Source organism: Osmia lignaria, unplaced genomic scaffold (genome assembly GCF_051020975.1).
Source record: "Osmia lignaria lignaria isolate PbOS001 unplaced genomic scaffold, iyOsmLign1 scaffold0001, whole genome shotgun sequence".
NCBI classification, from domain to species: domain Eukaryota; kingdom Metazoa; phylum Arthropoda; class Insecta; order Hymenoptera; family Megachilidae; genus Osmia; species Osmia lignaria.
Genome location: NW_027478158.1, coordinates 31,827,861 through 31,849,797, shown reverse-complemented (window position 1 = coordinate 31,849,797; position 21,937 = coordinate 31,827,861). Strand labels below are relative to the sequence as shown.

Here is a 21,937-nt window from a genome sequence, read left to right as displayed (position 1 = left end):
CCCTCCCACACCAATCTGCCGCACCCCAGAGCGGGGACTTAGCATTGAAGTCCCCCATTACTACGATCCTGTGATGGGACGCACTCAATTGTTTGACCAATAGCTCCAGCCCCGAGAACACATTCTCCACCTCCTGACGGCTAGCATTAGGGGACACATAAACACTGACGATTCCCACGTCGTTGTAGCTAATTGCCACATAGCCGTTACCACTGCCAAATATTGACGTCTGTCTGCATTTTTCTAGCCCCTCACCAGTGATGTATATCGCCGCTCTGCCCGTAGTGTCGCTAAACCAGCTCTCAGGTACGGTGTAGGGTTCGGAAACCGCTACGACGTCCACCCTTCGCTCCGCTGCTCCGACCAGCAACAGGTCGTGCGCCAATCTGCAGTGGTTTAGGTTCACCTGCAGTAACCTCATATTACCCTCGCCTGCTTTGCCTAAGCGCCTCTTTATACCTTGGGCACCGGACCGAGGCCGCTACGTGTCCCGCTTGGTCCGGTGGGAGACCATCTGCCACACAAAGCCTACACCTTGTCTCATTTTTGCAGTCTCTCATCTGGTGCCCTCTGTCTCCGCACTTTCTGCAGAAGCCATCTCTATCGCCCGTTACATTGCAGGCACTCGCAACATGGCCAATAGCGTGGCACTTATAACAGCGCAGCAGCCGTGGAATCTCGCGTGCCGTGACAGCAGTCCAGCCAATCAAAATTCTCCTTCCGTTCAGGAGTCGACTCATATCGGCAGCAGGGCCCTCAATCACGGCCACTCTGCTTAGCCTGGGATCGGTGCGGAAGACCTTCACCCTGACCCCCCTGGCTTCATGTCCCAACTCGCTTTTTATCGCCTCATACACCTCTTCCTTCTCAACCGATGGATCTATACCTCTTATCTCTATGTCCATCATTTTCTGGAGCCTAGTGACCTCGACTTCCGGGCCCAAATTCCCATCCAAATTCTTTCTGAGTCCCTCCAAGTCCGCTCCTTGATCAAACTCTATGAGCAGGTTACCTGCCCTGGTCTGCTTCACATTTCGGACTCCCTCCGGGATCTTACCCGCTGCACCCTTAACCCTTTTGAGGACATCCGCAAAAGATATCTCCTTCCCGAAACGGACCGCTAGTGCCTGCGGCTTAAAATTCCTCCTCGGGGTAGTCTTCTCCGCGCTACCCCTTCCCTTGTTTGGTCTGGGGGTTTCCCTCTTGTTGGGAGTGGTCCCCACCCCATCCTCCTCCTCCAAGTTGCTCCGCCTTTTCCTCCTCCTGACTTCCGACCAATCCGGCTCCTTACAGGCTCCTTCCCTCTCCTGTCCTGTCGTCTGTTCTCCATCCCCATCATTTCCCACATTCTGGGTCTCCATCAGTCCATAATTACCCTGGAATCTTGTCCTCTTTCCCTGCTTGTTTATAGGGGGGGTGGTCTCCTTCCTCTTCTGCTGCTTTCCAGCCGGGAGAGGAGGGAAATCACTCCTCAAATCGATGTCTGTCTGTGTACTAATGCTCTTCATTTTCTTTTCTTTTGCAGGTCCACCATCCGTAGGCGAGTCTGTAGGCTCCATCATCGCCGGCTTCCAGTGGGTACCCTTGCTTTTCTTCGCAGCTGTATGATCGGTATGTACTTTTCTCAGATCCCCTACCGTGTCCATTACCTCCTGTATGTGGCCCTTCATAGATGCGTACGTACTTCTTAGTATAAAATCCACCTCCTTATCTCCCTTCAATATCAAGTTATCGAACACCGTGTTGTGGTCGTTAATCACACTCAATAGCTTCTCCATGGCCGCTAATCCAGCGTCCACCTTCTCCTCTAGCGTGAGACTGGTCCTCCTTTGTTGCGAGAGGGTAGGGGTTCCCCCTCTCCTTCCCCCTCTCACACTCTTCTTACTCGTTTCGCTTTCACTTTCCGCCTCGTCTCCCGTTAAATCAATCGACTCAAGTCTCCGAGTTGTCGCTCCCGAGACTCTTGGAGCCGCTGGGTGGGGTCCTACTCAGCTTCGGTCTCCTCGCAAAACCGCGACTTGTCACCAAGTCTCCCTGGTTCAACGCCGGGACTTCGCCAGTAACCTTTACTGGTACGGGGGCCTGGCGGTCTGCCACCCGTACTGTGCAGTCGCTAGATAACGACGCGGGGGAGCCTGCACCTACGCTGCCCACCGCGCCGATACTGGGGGATCCGAAGCCCCCTGCACCGTAAACCTTCTTACTTTTGTCGTCGTAGTTCATCATAATTTTAAATAGAATAGTCCATATAACAAGCCAGGTCGTCATAAAATAAGTCCAGTCCATTACCCATCCGTTATACAATAGCATAGTCCGTAAATCACCACCAAGTCGTCAACGTAAGCTGGGATATGCACACAATGGTTAACACGACCACCTGGACTAAAAGGCCCCTGAATATCGCTTGGGCACTTCCCCGCACCCCATAGTACCGACAAATCACGAAAATCTCACAGCCACTTTGAATCACCCTGTACATGTCGAGGGGGAGGGACCCCCCACGGGACCTCCGAGGGTGATAACCATCAAAAACACATAAAAGGTGGAAAATCCGAACTTTGTTCTAAAACTCTATTGTGGTTCTTATATTTCCCTCGGTCACTTGTTCATTCGCTTCTACACCTCCCTACTGACGTCATTCCGCTATGGGGTCCTAAGGACCCCAACCCCTGAATCGGGTGAACCCTCCTTACACTGGGTGTCTCGTAGCCCCATGGGTTTACGGGGGCCCCAACCCCTTATCCTGGAGGTCCCGCCTTACACCGGGTGCTTCATAGCCCCCTGGGTTCCCTTCAGCCCCGGCCCCTTATCCTAGAGGACCATCTTTACATTGGGTTCCTCGAGACCCCGTGGGGTACCCGGGACCCATGGAAAGTCAGAATTTGCTTCGAGGCCGAGAATAGACAAGTCTGTCGCGCATCACTGGGCACGCGCCACGTCATCATGACGTCACGGGGTCTCCAATGCCCTAGTGGGGTCCCCAGGTCCCATGAAAAGACAAAATCGCTTCATCGCAAGCATATAACGAGGTCCAGCGCGCACGACGTCACCGTGACGTCATGGGGTCCTTAGAACCCCGTGGGGTCTTCAGGACCCCATGGGTCAAAATGACCCCTGCGTCCCCCAGGACCCCGGAAATATATTATTCGAAATCCGTAATAAAAAATTTTACGAGCCATTTTATCGCGCACCACTATAGGAGCCACTTAATCGCCGACCTGTAGTAGCGGCCAGCCACCGCGCACTACTTCTGCGACGATGACGTCAAAACCCAGACTTTGCAGTACACCGAAGTATCTAGTCCAAATGGGGTGGGCGCCTAATACTTTAAAACGCTGAAAACGACGCGAAAATTAAGCGAATCCTGTTTAATGTTCCTTATAAAAACGTTCAATAGCTAATTAGGTCCTTCACCCCATTCGCCAACATACACTAAATGTTTATAAAAGTCCCGCAATAAATTTTCTAAAATTTTTCCCCATTGCTCCGGGCCCCAGCACTGCTAGCTCCTTCGGTGTTCTTCATCAGATATTTACATATTGCGCCGGCGCGAACCGTTTAACGCACTCTGATTGGGTAATCAGCACCTTGCGCATGCGCACAACTCGAAAATTTGCCCGAGTCGTCGCGCTGGCTGCATCCGGTTGTCGCTTATCGTTTCCTCTTTCTTCCACGTGTTAATTTCCGTGCTTTAACGACTCAAATCTCCGAAAATATCTATATAAATCGACTCACCGTTGTTGTACGTCGTCTCTCGCGTCAGTGTGGTGTTACCTCTGTGCTTTTTGTGCGTGTATTGCTCCTGGTGTCGTCCTGTTGTGCCTGTTAAGGTGTCCAAGTGCTATCCACCACGTGGTCCCGCCATCTTGCTCGCTACATGTCCCCAATTGTTTCCACGTTATTTCGCCTGTGTTTCGCCCTTTTCTGTGTTTGTTTGTGCCGAATCAGCCGTTGTTAACCCCGCTCTACTCGTTTATGTGCATGTTAAACCCGTTCCTGTTGAGTGCAGTTTGTTTCACGCGTGGTAATGTGATCCACCTGTCACTTTCTCTCTCCGATGAGATTTAAACGCCTATAATTTGTTAATTCCCGGTCCGATTTCTACAAATTATGGCTTAAAACTCACACACTACCTTCCACCTAAGGGTCCCACTCACCACTGGATTTTTCACCGAACTTTTCCCCGCTTAAAACCGGATGAGGCCGGAGCGGACCCGGCACGTGTCCGCTCACTACGGCCGCCCGTACTGCACTAACCTAACCTAACCTTTTTTTTTTTTTTTTTTTTTTTTTTTTTTTTTTATTTTAACGAGGTGGGAAAAATGCATTTATGCAGACCGGGCAACGATGTTAAATGCCCGGTACTGTGGGACTCCCAAGGCTTGGTCTACCCACTAAAAAACCCACCTCGATTTCCCGTTCTGGTTGCCTGTTTTATCCCCTCCACCCCGGAACAGCCGCGGTCTAGTGATCAGAGGCATTACTTCGGGAGGGGGGGGGTGGCGTCTGGCGTCAAAAATCACGGGATGTCCATTAGCTTCCATCACCCATACATTTTCCTGTCGCTCCTCCTCCATATATTATGGGCGTGGTTACGAACGACTCAGCCCACCTGGACGTGGTAAGACTGAACCCGCTCTCCTACCGTATGGACGTACTCCCATCTAATGGTATTAGGCTACTATGCTCCGCCTTGTACAAGTGATCTAACCCCGTATCCGAAGGATCGTATCTACAATTCTGCTGATCCTATCCGTCACAAGGCGTGGCTTATCATAGGTCCGCCCACCAGGCCCGTAACAGCTCCTCCTTCAAGCGGGGCACGCCCATAAGGCGTTTCCAAACACCGGAGTGAATACATGTTGTACAAATGCTCCGCGTCAACACAGTACAAAGGCTTATACGGCCATACTCATGATTTAAAACGATAATCAGGTAAAAGTACCCTTTGTCAAATTTTAAAAAAGCTACCCAATAGGTGCGTCGGTTTGGATTAAAATCTTCACAAAGAGGTTATGCGAAGCATACGTACTTACGACTAAATAATAAATAAATAAATACAGACAACATCACACAGAGAATCGGCGTGTATATGGTGCCTTGACTAGAGAATTGATTTTGTTACATTGAGGCTCTATTTTCAAGCATAATATCATCTTTTTCTACGAGCGCTCGGGTTTCTCCTTATTCTCATCTCGTTTTCTCTATCTCTCTCGTATTTCTCTTTGTCTCTTAATGATCCGGTCACAAACCTGATTATATGGTCCCTATACCTATTGTCACCTAATAACCTAATAAAATTTCCAACTCCAAGAGGTTCGCCTATAGTAGTATTCAATGTGGCTCTTTCCACCCTCCACCGACTACAGCTAAACAAAAAATGCTCTGGACTGTCTTCGTAGCCCTCACAGAACCAACATCCGGGACTTTCCTTTTTACCAATTTTCCACAGGTAAGTGCCGAAGCAACCATGACCTGTTAGTACTTGGGTTACATGGTAACTCAAAAGCTTCGGTCCCCATGTTATCCAGTCTTTTACCTTGGGAATCAGCTCGAATGTCCATCTGCCCTTCATTGACTCAGTCCATCTCCGTTCCCAGGTCTCTAAGGTCACCTCCCTCTCTTCCTTTTTGGTCCCGCTAATCTCCTCGGTAGTGTAGTTTTTATTTTCTTTCCTCCTTTTGTAGATACGCCCCCTTTCCTTTACCATCAAATCAATGGGTATCTGTCCCGTTATGACGCAAAGCGCATCAACTGACGTGGTCCTATAGGCTTGTGCTAATCTTAAAAGCGCCGTACGTTGTGTGCCCGCCAATAGCTTCCGATTCATACTGAATTGCAGACCGGTGACCCATAATGGGGCAGCATATAGGATAACCGATTCTACCACCCTGTAATATAGCCTGCGGGCCTGGTTACCCGCTCCACCTATATTGGGCATCAATTGGGCCAGTACATTAGCGTATTTTAGGGCCTTGTTACAGGCCGTTTCAATGTGGCTCTTAAAACCATGGTTCATTTCAAGAATGAGACCCAGATATCTTGCTTCGCGGGACGTATTGATCTCAGCGTCCCCGCAAATCAGCCTAAGACCACCCGTTACCTTTCTCCCTGTTAACAATACGGCCTCAGTTTTGTGGTTTGCCAGGCTCAGGCCCTCCTCTTTATACCAGTCACCCAGGTCCTTAATCGTCTCTTCTGCCACATACACCATCCTATGCAGGTCTTCATCGACGACCACGATTCCAATATCGTCCGCGTACGCTATCAGGTACACATCTCTGCGTAGTCGTATTCTCAACAGGCCATCGTACACGAGGTTCCACAGTATTGGTCCTATCACAGAACCCTGTGGGACCCCGCCAAAAACCTGGTAACGTAGTTCCCCCTCGGCGGAGTTGTACACAATCCATCTCTCGCTTAAATAGTTACGTATAAATGCAATTAGCTCCGGAGAGAATCCTCGTTCCACCATACACCTAATGATACTGCTCCACCTGATGGTGTTGAATGCGTTTTTTACATCCAACAGCACCAGGAGGCAGTGTCTTCCATCTCTACGTGCCGTTTGCCAAATATAGTCCAACCTGTCCATCGCGTCGATTGTTGATCGCCCTTTTCTAAACCCGAACTGGTTCTCTGCCAGATCATTTTTCTCTAATTCCTTTAATAAACGGGTCTTAATTACCTTTTCTAGGCTTTTAGCTAAACAGGGGATTATCGAGAGAGGTCTGTATGCCCTCTCTTCGGCTTTCGTGGCCTTCCCTTTAGGTAACAGAACTAAGCGTCCTGTCTTCCACGACCTTGGCCAGTAACCCTTGGCATAGCATGTATTGTAGATGTGTGCAAGCCACCTAGACGCTTCCATACTAAATTTCTTCGTTACTGCCGAAGACAACCTGTCTGGACCAGGTGCCTTGTTCACCGGCATACCCCTCACCACAGCGATGATCTCCTCGGGTGTGATCCCTCCCACTCTTCTGTGTCTGATACAGGTAGGTACATCCATCCTCTCCTCATACATATTAGTCCCATCGTATTCCCTTTCTCTTTCAGGTATATCTCGCGGCTCTTCAGGTAAGTATCGCGCGTCTATTGTGGAAACATACACATCATTATTATTTTTATTTTTATTTTTATTTGCAGGTACACCAGGACTTCCGGATTCATCAGGTAAGTGTTCAACGTCATATATATTCTCTCTAACCTCTTGTTCGTTTTTTCTTTCAGGAATCTCTCCTTTCGGTGGTGACAGGATAAAGAGCTTTTTGACCACCTCTTCAACTTCCTCAGGGCTCAAGATGTCTGGTTTATTAACCTTCCCCTTGAGCTTCCTAGTGACCAGCTTATATGGTCTACCCCATATATCTTTATCTATTTCCGATAACATATTTTCCCAGCTGGTTTTTTTAGCCTTTTTTACTTCACGATTCATTGCTTTCTTGGCCATCTTAAAATCCTTATGAGCCTCCTCTATATCTTTCTTGTTTCCCTTAGCCCTCAACCTTGTGAACCTTCTCCTTGCCTTATTTACATCCTTCCTATATCTAGCCGTCTCCTCATTCCACCAGTATACAGGGTGGCGATTTCCTCTATAGGGTCCTCTGTAGGTGGTATATTTATTCACTAATTTCTCTACATCATCGATGAACTTGTCCACCTCCATGGTGGTACCGGTTTTACCTCTCCTATCGTAATTCGCGTCCCCATATTTCTGAACAAGCTCACACAGGAGACCTTCTTCATCAATTTTCCCTTTTCCTAGGTCAAAGGGGTCCTTTGCTGGTTCACCACTTATAGCGTTTTCACCAAACTTATGAATAATATATTTATGGTCCGACGCTGTAAAAGTGTCCAAAATCTCCGATGATGTGTGTTGTTTCATGGCATCATTACTACAAAAGAGGAGGTCTATTACCGATCCTCCTCCCCTTTCACAGGTAACGCCTCCATTGGATATCACGGGAATCAGGCCCAGACTGTTACACCACTGAAAAAGGGTTCTTCCCCTACCACACCATTTTTTCGATCCCCATAGTGGGGATTTTGCGTTAAAATCCCCTAGGACTAAGATCTTAGTCAATGTTTTGCGAATGCTCACTAGGAAAATCTCCATCGCAGCCAATTGAGCCTCAAACTCTTCATTACTAACATTTGGGGAGGCATACACGCTCACTAAACCTATATCGTTATATTTTATACCGACGAAACCCATGCCGCAACTCAGTACTGTTAGTTTTCTGCTTTTAGCTATACCCAAGTTAGTGACACATATAGATGCCCTTCCCGACAGGTCCGTGAACCAATTTTCTGGTGTAATATATGGCTCTGATAACACCATTATGTCTACGTCATGTTCTCTTGCACTGACGTTTACTAGGTCATTTGCAAGCCTACAATGATTTAAATTCACTTGTAGGATATGCAGATCATACGCGCCTTTTGTTCTTTAAAGCCTCCTTGTATCTAGGACACCTTACCGAGGCCGCAACGTGTCCTATCTGGTTCTCGGGCAAACCATCCGCAACGCATAATCTACATTTGGGCTCGCTCGCACACTCTTTCATGTGATGACCAGGTTCCCCGCACTTTCTGCATAACCCGCCTTCCTCAACAACGAGTTTGCAACCACTCGCTATGTGACCAATGCCATGACATTTAAAACAACGGAGCAGTCTTGGTATCTCCCTCGCCGTAACGATCGTCCAACCGATCCTTATCCTGCCCACTCTTAGGATCCGTTGCATGTCTACCGCTGGTCCTTCAATGACCGCTATCTTGTTCATTCTTGGGTCGGTACGTAATATTTTGACCCTCACACCTTTGGCGTCATGCCCCAGCTCTGACCTGACGGCTTCCATTACATCCTCCTTTTCAGCGGAGGGGTCAATACCTCTCATCTCAACATCAAGCATGGTCTGTAGCTTAGTCACCTCAACGTTAGCGCCAAGCTTACCATCCAAATTTCTTCTGAGCTCATCTAGGTCCGACCCTGGTGCAAACTCTATCAACAGATTCCCTGCCCTGGTCTGTTTGACATTTCTAACTCCATCTGGAGTCTTGCCTGCCACGCCCTTTACTTTTTTAAGGACCTCGGCGAAGGAAATATCTTTTCCAAAACGGACCGCTATCGCCTGCGGCTTCATAGCTCTCCTAGGCGTATTCTTTATTCCAGCCACTCTACCGTTTAACATTCCTCCCCTAATATTTCTATTGGGTGTTTCAGTTTCTGCTCTGTCAGTGTCCTCCGGATCCGTTCTTCTTCTTCTCCTTCTAATCTCCGTCCAGTCACCGTCACCAGAGACCTCACCCCCATCCTGACCTGTTACTTGTCCCCTATTCGCTGGTATCCTATCCCTAGGTGTCTCCGTCTGTGTTTTAGAAAACCTCGTCCTCTTCCCCTGTTTATCCGTGGGCGGGGTGATCTCCTTCCTCTTCTGTCTTGCCAGAAGGGGGGGGAGAGCACTCCTCCCATCGCTTTCTGTTTGTGTTCCCACTGACTTTATTTCTTTTTCAGGTTTCTGCACCACCTTCATCTCATTGGACTTCGTCGTTATCTTCGTCTCCGTGTGGTAAGTATCTCTGTTCCTCCTTTTTTCTGTGTGGTCAGTGTGTGCTTTCCTTAGCTCCACCACCGCCGACATCACCTCCTGTATGTTGTCTTTTAACGATACATACGTTTTTTTGAGGGCAAAATCTTCCTCACCTTCTCTGTTCAGTATCATATTATCAAACACTACGTTATGATCATTTATCACGTTGAGGATCTTCTCCATCACCGCAAGACTGGCATCAACCTTTTCTTCAAGGGTTAAACTCTCCTTTCTTTGTTGTGGGGGCGGGGGGGGTACGCCTACCTTTTTCCCCTTTGTTTTTCTCCTGTTATAGTCACTTTCATATTCTGTTTCCGCCTCATCACCAGTAAGGTCAATCGACTCCATCCTCGTACTAGCGGACTTAAAAACTCTATTCTTTTGAACACTCGGTGGTGTCCTGCTCAAACGCGAATTTCTTGCAAAGGCTCGTTCTTCCTCCACTATTCCCGTGTTACTTACCGGGACTTCGCCAGTAGCAGCTGCCTGTACGGGGGCCTGGCGGTCTACCGCCCGTACTGTGCAGTCGTAGGTTGACGACGCGGGGGTGCCTGCACACTCACTCCCCACCGCGCCGGTACTGGGGGGTCCGAGTCCCCCTGCACCGTAATTCCTTTTACTATATTTAACTTTGTCCATATTTATATTATTGTAGAGTAGTCCGTTAAAACATTGCCGAGTCGTCATAAGCAATACCATCCCTGAAACCCTAACCAATCCAGCTCATGTCCATAATACACAGCCAAGTCAGCATCATAACGGGTAAATGGGAGACATATATAACAAAGAAATATAAAAAATCTCTCCAGGAAACTCGAAAGACGTGTAAACCAATCACAGGAAACCCGCCACGCACTAAATTTATGTCAAAACTTCACGAAATAACGAAAACCGCGACTTTCAGTAAAAACCTTGCTCAGCACTCGCGCACAACTCTTATATTTTCCTTCAGGACTTGTTCGTGCGTTCCATCACCTCTCTACCTCACAAAAAACTACGTTTCATCACATGGGGTCCAAGAGACCCCATGGGTCACCAAGGGCCCCGACCCCTGAACAATGAGGACCATCCTGACAAGGGTGCCTCAAGACCCCTGCCCCTAAACATTGGGGGCCATCAATACTGGGTGCTTTAAAGCCCCAGCCCCTGTATGATGCGAGCCGTTTCAGCAGGGTACCTCAGGGACCCAGCCCCTTCGATACCTCAGCCCTTCCTACATTGGGTTTCCTTAGACTCCATGGGGCAGCTGTAACCCCATGGAAAGTCAAAAATCGATTCAGATGCCCAGAAAAACAGAGTCTAACCGAGTCTACGCGCATCATCACTCGCGCACTACGTCACACTGACGTCACGGGGCGTCCAGTACCCCGGTGGGGTCTTCAGGGCCCCAGAGGTCCTCAAGACCCCATGGGTCAAAATGACCCCCGGGTCACCCAAGACCCCGAAAATATATTATTTCATTTTCGATGTAAAAATTTTTCGCGACCATTATATCGTCCTCTACTGTACCGGGACTTATTAATTTCAACATGCTATATGTAACCTGCTAACGCGCACTTCTATCGCACATATGACGTCAAAAATTGCTTTCTACCGCTCACCGAAGTACCTATTAAAGTCAGTCGGGTGCCAAAGAATACTAAAAGCAGCTGAGAACGTCCATATATATACACGAGATCCCATAATTTCAACGCAAAATACATAACAACGATCTCGGCACTCCCACTGTCACTATTCATGACTAAGTTTACGATTTTTAATTAATTTTAAACACTTTTGCAAATTTATTTCGGTGACACGGGCCCTCTTCGCGATAGCTCCTTCGTTGTTCTTCTACATTCGAGCTGTTTTGCGCCGGCGCAAGTCTTTTCCAGCTATCTGATTGGTCGAACATCTCGAAAATAGCTCGTAGAGTCGCGCTAGTGATTTCCGGCTGTCACTTCATGTATCCGTTTTCTTCCACGTGTACTTTTGCCGTGTTTAACGCTTTATTTCGTCGAAAATAATAATTATTGGCCACTCACCGGTGCTGGGATGGATACCTCGTGTTTGTGAAGTATGTCCAGTGTACTGATCACCTGTGTAGTGCCTCTCCCACGTGTCCAGTGTCTGTGAAGTGTTCCTTGTCGTGTGTCCAATCACGTGGTCCCTCCATCTTGTCTCCCTCGTGTCGTATGGTGTTAATTGTATCTTTTTTGTATTTTCTTCGTTAAATAATCAGTTCCGTCCTAGTTTTCGATACAGTAGTGAAAAATGCGATCTCACTTATGGTGTTTTAATAACTAAAATCTCAATCTTTTGGAGTGCAGCGTATTAATTAGTTATAATATCAGTGTTCCAACTGTCACTTTCTCCTAGCCGAACTCTTTAATTGTTAAAACTTTCATAACTGTTTATCAAATTTCCAATTTTAATATTAATGTCTTGTACGGTACAATAAATGAAAAAGAAAATCACAACCTTGTCTATAAATAATTATTTTCCAACCTCTTTAAACCGCACTTTACCCGATCCTTGCCGGAGCGGACCCGACACACGTCCGCTCGGTACGGCGGTTCGCACTGCACTCAACCTTTTTTTTTTTTTTTTTTTTTTTTTTTTTTTTTTTTTTTATACGTGGAGGAAATCTTCCGAAGACACCTCCCGCCCCCCTGGGGAGGGGCAGGAGGTAGTGTGGGATTTCTACCCACTAAAACCTCCACGGTGACCTGCACTGGGCTGCAGGGAGGGCCCCGGGACCTCTTACGAACACTCCGGGACCCCCCCACCCTTGGCGCGACTGCGCCCCATCTCTGGGGAGGGTCTAACCTTTGACCCTCCCCCATACGTGCCAACTCCGCCGACGTCGGGGGTCACACCCGACGCCGGCTACTCCTCGGGCCGCGTGCAATGACGACCGGGGCCCCAGCCCCGGCCGCCTGCGGCCCGGCGGCCCCGCACCATGCTTGCGGGGCCGCCATATCCTTTGATGGGGAGAGGGCAAATCCCTCTCCCCGTCTCCTCCTCTTCTGGGGAAGGCTGGCGCCTCCCCCTAGTCCTCTTCGGGGGAGCCGATGCTCCCCCATCCTCTTCTATCGGTGGGGGCGGTGGGCCTGGTATGTAATAGCTTCACGGCCCACCACCCCGTCCGCCTTATCTGCTGTTGGCGCCGTCGGGAGGCCTACCCCGACGGCGCGTCCTCCTGCGGGCGGGGTCAGCTCTCTCCCGACCCCGCTCCGCTTCCTCCTTAAGGGCGATGACCTCCTCACAGAATGAGGTCACCGCCCGCCACTGATCCTCGCCGGAAAGCATGGCTCTCACTACCGCCTCCGGCGAGAGATCGGGGCCCACCTCGCACTCCAGGGCGTGACGGGCCCGCGCAAACACTGGGCAATGCTGCAGTGTGTGCTGCGCGGAGTCCCGCTCCGCCCCGCAGTGGTGGCATATCGGCGTCGCCTCGCGACCTATCCGGCACAGGTAGTCACCGAAGCAGCCGTGCCCGGTGAGTACCTGCGTGGTCCGGTAGGTGACCCTTCCGAAGCCGCGGTCCCGCCATTCGTTGATAACCGGCAGGACCGCCCCGACCGCTCGCTGGCCGGCTGCGCCGCTCTGGATGAGCTCGCGGCGCCACCGGTCCAGGGCATTTTGCCGGGCCTGGTGCCTCCACTCCTGCTCGACCGTCGGCTCTGGCGGTGCCTCGCCCGTCTGGCGGTGGCCGCGCAAGCGCCAATACAACGTGGCGCCGGCCTCCGCCTCGTGCTTAAAAGGCACGACACCCGCCAGAGCCATCGCCGCCGCGTGGGAGACCGTGCGGTACCCCCTCACGACCCTGATGGCCATCGTCCTCTCTACCCGCCGCAGCACAGCTTGACTGCGACGGGACGCCATCAGGGCCTGGGCCCATATCGGCGACCCATAAAGGGCCATACTCCGCACGATCCCCGTGTAGAGGCGGCGAATCTTCTCGCTAGGCCCCCCGATGTTGGGCAGTATCTGCCCGAGGGCGTTTGTTGCCCTTTCCAATCGGGGGGCCAGACGGTCGAAATGATCCTCGAAGCACCAGTGGCTGTCCAGGTGGAGGCCCAAGTACTTGAAGCCCTTGCCCACCTGGACTCTTGTGTCACCTACCCGGATCCAAGACTGGGGCGGTGGCGCGACCCCACGCCGAGGCGAGTAATGCCACATCGCCTCGGTTTTGTGGGGTGCTAACTGAAGCCCCAGCCTCCGGATGGTCGCTGCGACGGCAGCCACACCTATCTCCATAAGACGACTGGTCCTGCTCCAGTCCCGGTCGGTGGCAAAGATGTGGGTGTCGTCACAGTAACACCGCACACTTACCCCGTCCGGGACGGCGACCCACAGAGTCTTGTTGTACCCCAGGATCCACAGCGGCGGTCCCAAACGGGACCCCTGGGGTACACCCCTCTCGACGCCCCTCGTGTATATGCGTTCGTCCCGGCCCACATACATAATGTACCTATCCCATAGGTAGTGCCCTATGATCCTCGTCAGGTATGGGGGCGCTTCGTGATCGTTTAGCGCCCCCATTATCGTCCCGTGGGGCAGGGTGTTAAAGGCGTTCACTATGTCTAGTGAAACGCCCATCCCCAGCACTGCACTCAACCTAACCTAACCTAACCTAACCTAACCTAACCTAACCTTTTTTTTTTTTTTTTTTTTTATACGTGGAGGAAATCTTCCGAAGACACCTCCCGCCCCCCTGGGGAGGGGCAGGAGGTAGTGTGGGATTTCTACCCACTAAAACCTCCACGGTGACCTGCACTGGGCTGCAGGGAGGGCCCCGGGACCTCTTACGAACACTCCGCGACCCCCCCGCCCTTGGCGCGACTGCGCCCCATCTCGGGGGAGGGTCTAACCTTTGACCCTCCCCCATACGTGCCAACTCCGCCGACGTCGGGGGTCACACCCGACGCCGGCTACTCCTCGGGCCGCGTGCAATGACGACCGGGGCCCCAGCCCCGGCCGCCTGCGGCCCGGCGGCCCCGCACCATGCTTGCGGGGCCGCCATATCCTTTGATGGGGAGAGGGCAAATCCCTCTCCCCGTCTCCTCCTCTTCTGGGGAAGGCTGGCGCCTCCCCCTAGTCCTCTTTGGGGGAGCCGATGCTCCCCCATCCTCTTCTATCGGTGGGGGCGGTGGGCCTGGTATGTAATAGCTTCACGGCCCACCGCCCCGTCCGCCTTATCTGCTGTTGGCGCCGTCGGGAGGCCTACCCCGACGGCGCGTCCTCCTGCGGGCGGGGTCAGCTCTCTCCCGACCCCGCTCCGCTTCCTCCTTAAGGGCGATGACCTCCTCACAGAATGAGGTCACCGCCCGCCACTGATCCTCGCCGGAAAGCATGGCTCTCACTACCGCCTCCGGCGAGAGATCAGGGCCCACCTCGCACTCCAGGGCGTGACGGGCCCGCGCAAACACTGGGCAATGCTGCAGTGTGTGCTGCGCGGAGTCCCGCTCCGCCCCGCAGTGGTGGCATATCGGCGTCGCCTCGCGACCTATCCGGCACAGGTAGTCACCGAAGCAGCCGTGCCCGGTGAGTACCTGCGTGGTCCGGTAGGTGACCCTTCCGAAGCCGCGGTCCCGCCATTCGTTGATAACCGGCAGGACCGCCCCGACCGCTCGCTGGCCGGCTGCGCCGCTCTGGATGAGCTCGCGGCGCCACCGGTCCAGGGCATTTTGCCGGGCCTGGTGCCTCCACTCCTGCTCGACCGTCGGCTCTGGCGGTGCCTCGCCCGTCTGGCGGTGGCCGCGCAAGCGCCAATACAACGTGGCGCCGGCCTCCGCCTCGTGCTTAAAAGGCACGACACCCGCCAGAGCCATCGCCGCCGCGTGGGAGACCGTGCGGTACCCCCTCACGACCCTGATGGCCATCGTCCTCTCTACCCGCCGCAGCACAGCTTGACTGCGACGGGACGCCATCAGGGCCTGGGCCCATATCGGCGACCCATAAAGGGCCATACTCCGCACGATCCCCGTGTAGAGGCGGCGAATCTTCTCGCTAGGCCCCCCGATGTTGGGCAGTATCTGCCCGAGGGCGTTTGTTGCCCTTTCCAATCGGGGGGCCAGACGGTCGAAATGATCCTCGAAGCACCAGTGGCTGTCCAGGTGGAGGCCCAAGTACTTGAAGCCCTTGCCCACCTGGACTCTTGTGTCACCTACCCGGATCCAAGACTGGGGCGGTGGCGCGACCCCACGCCGAGGCGAGTAATGCCACATCGCCTCGGTTTTGTGGGGTGCTAACTGAAGCCCCAGCCTCCGGATGGTCGCTGCGACGGCAGCCACACCTATCTCCATAAGACGACTGGTCCTGCTCCAGTCCCGGTCGGTGGCAAAGATGTGGGTGTCGTCACAGTAACACCGCACACTTACCCCGTCCGGGACGGCGACCCACAGAGTCTTGTTGTACCCCAGGATCCACAGCGGCGGTCCCAAACGGGACCCCTGGGGTACACCCCTCTCGACGCCCCTCGTGTATATGCGTTCGTCCCGGCCCACATACATAATGTACCTATCCCATAGGTAGTGCCCTATGATCCTCGTCAGGTATGGGGGCGCTTCGTGATCGTTTAGCGCCCCCATTATCGTCCCGTGGGGCAGGGTGTTAAAGGCGTTCACTATGTCTAGTGAAACGCCCATCCCCACCCCGCCCCTGGACGTGGCCGAGTCGCAACAGGAGCGCAGCGAGTGAATTGCATCGATGGTGCTGCGCCCCTGTCTAAAGCCAAACTGCGACTCGGCCAGATCAGGGCCCACCAGGGATAGGTGCCGGGCGAGGCGGTCAGCTATCACCGCTTCGAACAGCTTCCCGACCTCGTCCAGCAAAACAATGGGCCGGTACGCAGAGGGGCTCTCTGCGGGCCGTCCTTCCTTCTTCAGCAGGACCAGTCGTCCCACCTTCCACTCCCTAGGGAATGTCCCCTCCTTCAGACAGGCGCTGAAGAGGCGCCTCAATCGCGGTCCAAGGACGCGCAGGGCCAATACCCAGGCTCGGCCGGGGATGCCGTCTGGGCCCGGAGCGGTGTTCCGGGCCGCCATACGTTTGATTGCCCCGGCCAGCTCCTCCTCCGTGACCCCCATTTCGTCGGTCCATTCGACTTGGACCGGCGCGGGGCAGGGGTGGTCGCCCTCGTCACGAGGGAATAACGTGTCCACCACCTGCCCCAGGAACTGGGGATCGAGGCTCTCCGTCACGGGCGGCGCCCTGGGCCTTAGTTTACTCATGGCCCATCTGTAAGGGCGCCCCCACGGATCCTTCTCCAGAGAGCCGAGGAGCTCTTGCCACGCCCGGGATTTGGCCTCTCTGATGGCCTGCTGCAGGGTTACCACTAGCACCCTGTAGCACCCGTACAGCGTTTCCTCCCTCGCTGGGTCGCGGTTCCTTCTCCGACGGGCTCTTTGCCACTGGCGTCGGGCGACGTTACAGTTACGCCAGATGTCGGCGATTTCGCCCGACCACCAATAGGCGGCCCGTCTGGGGAGGCATTTGGCCCGGGGCATAGCAACATCGCATATTGCTTTCATCGTGCCCCGGAACCACTCCACTTCCTCCCCGATATCCGCGACCGGCCCGGCCGGTTGCTCCGGCCAGGTCACAGCGAGGGCTGCGGCCATCAGCGCGTCCCTATCCAGCCTCTTCAGCGCCCATCTCAGCGGCGGCGGGCCACTCGCCGGGCGGCGGTTGGTGGTGGAGTGAAATTCGAGGCGGATGTATCTGTGGTCGCTGAGCGACTCCGCCTCCTCCACCACCCTCCAACTCTGCACCATACGCACCGCCGAGGGAGTCGCGAAAGAGAGATCGACTATCGACTCCCCCTGTGCACGTACGCAGGTGCTAACAGAGCCCCGGTTCAGCAACCGGAGCTCATTTTCCGCCGCCCAGTCGAGCACCGCCTCACCCCTCGCGTCTGTCCTCGGGGACCCCCACGATTTTGCGTGGGAGTTAAAATCCCCGAGAACGAGTGCCGGCCGGGGGTAGCAACGGGAGATCACATCTCCCACCCGGCCTAGGCACTCTTCGAATGACGCGAGGGATAGGCTGGGCGGACAATACATGCCCACCACCGCTATCTCTCCCCACTGCACCGCTACGTAGCCCCGCCCCCGTTCCATTAGTGTTGGGGGCGGGGAAAACGCGGTGCCAAAACCTAACCTAACCTAACCTAACCTAACCCTTTTTTTTTGTGGCGGGGAGGGGGAAAATGCTTTATGCACACCGGGCGGGGAGTGCAAGCCCGGTAGTGTGGGACTCCGTCACGTTTACCCACTAAAAACCCCCTCCTCGTACTTACCATTTTTTTTTCAAGTGGCCGGGATAGACTGGTAAGGCCTTTTTAGGCAAAACTTCGGTCTAACCTTTTTTAGCCACCCTTAATCTATCATTTGGTACATTTCTGTGTTTTATTTAGGGGTTTTACCTCAATATCACGGTGAGTCAATGCGTTCAAAATCTAAGATCTAGATATAGTCATATTTGTAAAATTTCCAGTATATCTATTCGTATTAAGTATATAAGTAAGATATAAGTAAAATAGAAGTTAGATACGCGATTATATGTTTAACAGAATAAAACTTAGTCCTTTGTATAAAATGTTCTTATGATTTGCAGATAGCTAAAATAAATAAATAAATAAATAGTTAAATAAATAAATAATAAATAAATACTTAAGTAGTAAAATAAATAGATGAGTAAGTAATTTATTCCAGTTACAAACGGTAACCATTTTTAACTAACTGGGCTTCACTTTAAGTAGATTTGCGTTAAACGATCGCCATAAACACAACGCCTAAATGATGGTAATATATATTTATGTAACCAAGCAACCAGTAAGTGCTTTTTATTGTTCTTTCGTTCGTTCATTCGCCTTTATTGACTTTTTTGACCTATTTTTACCTTTTAGGCTCATATTTGCAATTTTGAGTATGCTGTACTACTATGCGGTTTTTCCACCTGTACAAGTAGGTATTTTCTTCTTTTATTATTTGGATTACTACTCGGAAAACCTTTCGGGCCCAACAATTCGGTTCAATTTATATTTGCTAGTTTGTTTCCTATTTTTAATTTAATTTAATTCTATTTCGTCACTTATAGTTGTATGATTTCTACCTCGCCCGTTGGTTCTGCCCGTGCGTTTCTTTTAATTTCACGCCTAATTTTCTCTCTATATGTTTTTTCCCATTTTTCTTTTTCACTGATGCAATTTATGCAAAATTCTCTAACGTAGTAATTGGTACTTTTCTTTTTTAATAGGTTTGCCATGTTTTCTGTTGCCTAGATCTCGGGCTGGATGTGACCTATGAGGCTTTCTCTCTCCGCACTCCACCTTGGGCACTGGAAAAGAGTATGCATCACATCGTCATTTGGATCGTCACAAAACCAGCAATTTGCCGTATTTTCTTTTCCGATTTTATGAAGGTATGAGCCAAAACATCCATGACCAGTCAGTGCCTGAACCGTGTGATAATCCAAAGGTGGTGGTCCATCCTGGTACCATTCTTTTAGGTTTGGAATAACCGTATAGGTCCATCTTCCCTTAGTCTGGCTTGACCATTCTTCCTGCCATTTTTGCATCGATTTCTTTTGCTCATTTTCCTTCATTTCCTTTTTTTCTTCCATAGTTGGCGTCTCCTCATTTGTGGTTGTATTCGTTTCCTCTTTTAATTTTCTGATTTTATTATATACATTTTCAACTTCCTTGGCTGTGTAATCCCACGGGAGCTTTCCTGTTAAGATACACAGCACCTCCGTCGATACGGTTCTGTACGCTCTGCAGATTCTGCTAAGGGGTTGCCTTTGTGCGTCTCTTAGCATTTTAACATTTATTTTGTACTTCAGAGCTCGAGCCCATATCGGAGCCCCGTACATTACGACCGAGTTTACCACATTATAATATAGTAATCTAGCTTTGTATCCAGCCCCATTTATGTTTGGCATTAGAAAACTCAGATGTAGCGCGTATTTACTCGCTTTATCGGTGGCTGCTTTTATTTGTTCTTTAAATATTTGGTTACTCTCAAAAATAACTCCTAAGTATTTAGCTTTTTTGCGCGCCGGGATCTGGTTTTCGTCGATATAGACTTGAATTCCTTGTGGATGTTTTCTGCCAGTCAGCAAAAGTGACTCGGACTTGTGTGGTGCCAATTCCAAACCTTCACTCTTGTACCATTTTACCATATCCTTGATGGTTTCGTTCGCTATAAATTTCATCCTGTCAAGGTCATTATCGATCACGATTATGCCTATATCATCCGCAAAAGCCACCAGGTATACGTCTCTTCTAAGTTTAATCCTCAGCAGCCCATCGTATACCAGGTTCCACATAAAAGGGCCTATTATGGATCCTTGTGGAACTCCTCCAAAAACTTGAATTTTCTCTTTCCCATCGCCGTCTCCTATAACTAGCCAGCGATCACTTAGGTAGGATCTTATAAGTTTAATCAGATCCTGCGGAAATTTCCTCTTTTTCATCTCATTAATTACGCTGTTCCACCGTAGTGAGTTAAATGCGTTTTTCACGTCCAGCAGAATCAACAGGCAGTGTCTACCTTCTTTTTTGGCTTGGTCCCATAATTTAACTACCCTATCCATGGCATGAATTGTACTTAGTCCTTTCCTGAACCCGAATTGCTGTGGTGAAAGATTTTCTTTTCTAATTGCTTTTAATAGTCTAATCTTTATAATTTGCTCGAAAATTTTTGTTATGTTTGACGCGATGCATAGCGGTCTAAAATCCGATGGAATAAGCTCGGTGATTTTATCTTTTGTTTTATTTGCAGGTTTTCCTTTAGGGAGGAGAACTAACCTGGTCGTCTTCCATTCGACAGGCCAGTAGCCCAACCTCAAGCACGCATTTAACAGGTCCCTCCAGAAGGTAATCGCACCCAACCCTATTTTTTTGGCAACTGCTGCCGGGATCCCGTCTGGCCCCGGAGCTTTGTTTGTAGCTATTTTTTTACACGCGGCGACTACTTCTTCTTCCGTAATGTCGTCTTCGTTTTCGTTTCCGCTTTCAACATCTACCACCCCATCATTATTTTGTGTACTTACCCGTGTTTCAATTTCAGGTGTCACCCCGGGTTTCGTTTCCTGATTTATGGGTTTTAGGATAAACAACCCTTCAATAACCCTGTTAATCTGGCAGTTGTCCAGTTTAATCGGTGGAACACTGGGCTTAATTTGTTTAATTATCATTTTGTAAGGCTTCCCCCCACATATCATTGTCGATGGTCTTAATAAGTTTTTCTACGGTTTCTTTTCTTGAGTTTCTAATTTTCTTATTTAGTTCCTTCTTGGCTAATTTGAATTCTCTTTCCGCTAATTCTGATAGTTCTTTTTCTTTTTTTCTCCTTAACCTAGTAACCTTCCTGCGAAGTTTGTTAGTAGCTTTCCTTTGTTCAGCTATTTCCGGCGTCCACCAGTGCACCGGACATCTGCCAGGTCTAAGAGGATTTCTTTTAGTACAGTTGCTACCTATTTTTTGCATATCCTCGAGTACTTTTTTAATATCGTTTACCGTCTGATTTATACTGTACCTATTATTTTCTCTGTCCCCGTATTTCTCGAGGAACTTGTTTACATACTTATTTGAATCTATAGTACTTCTGTTCATTCTTTTATTACCCCTATTTTTCGTTTTCTTGTTCTTATTTCTAATACTTTTTGTTTTATCTATTTCAGGATTTTCTAGGTTAACCTCGTGCCACAAATAGAGATGGTCGGAACCAGTGAACTCATCAAGGACTTCACTGGTTGTAACCTTGTAACACAGGTTAGTACTTGTTATCAATAGATCGATTTTAGAACCGTTTCCCTTTATACATGTGTTCCCGCCCACTGTGTAGATGGGCGACAGACTCTCGCTAAGTACATACTCTAATAATATTTTGCCTCTGGCGTTCCAGGTGTTACCACCCCAAACAGGAGACTTGCTATTGAAGTCGCCAGCCAGAAGGATACCGCTCCATTTATTGGATTTGATAACCTCGGATATTTCGTCTAGTCTCTCATCTACTGTTACAACATCTATGTTTGGCGAAATATACTCGCTAATTATCAGGAAATTATTGTAATTTATAGCCACCATGCCTACCCCTTGTCTAACTATGTTTATATTTTTCCCTTTCTGCACACCTTGATTGGTCACCCATATTGCAGCATCTCCCTTGCAGTCGTTAAACCAGTAGTTTTTATTTCTATTCTGCTCAGTTATTAATACTAAGTCTGGGTTTAATGTATTTACAGTTTTATCTAGTAAATCCTGAGCCAGTTTACATTTATTAAGGTTAATTTGAAGTAGTTTAAGACTGAATTTTGTTTATCTTAGGTGCCCCGCTTATTGCTTCCTTATATTG

The 21,937-nt window shown here is 50.3% G+C and overlaps 1 protein-coding gene across 1 annotated transcript; it reads right to left on the bottom strand.

Annotated features, from left to right (window-relative positions):
• Window positions 1–20,766: 20,766 nt before the first annotated feature.
• On the bottom strand, window positions 20,767–21,669 carry LOC143306172 (uncharacterized). The gene has a single exon (XM_076693039.1). The coding sequence runs from the start codon at window positions 21,667–21,669 to the stop codon at window positions 20,767–20,769; it is 903 nt and encodes a 300-aa protein (XP_076549154.1).
• Between the last annotated feature and the right edge of the window lie 268 nt (window positions 21,670–21,937).

What these genes read in the sequence shown, in the direction of transcription:
- LOC143306172 (XM_076693039.1), bottom strand. Translation starts at nt 21,669, where the DNA reads ATGGTGGCTATAAATTACAATAATTTCCTGATAATTAGCGAGTATATT.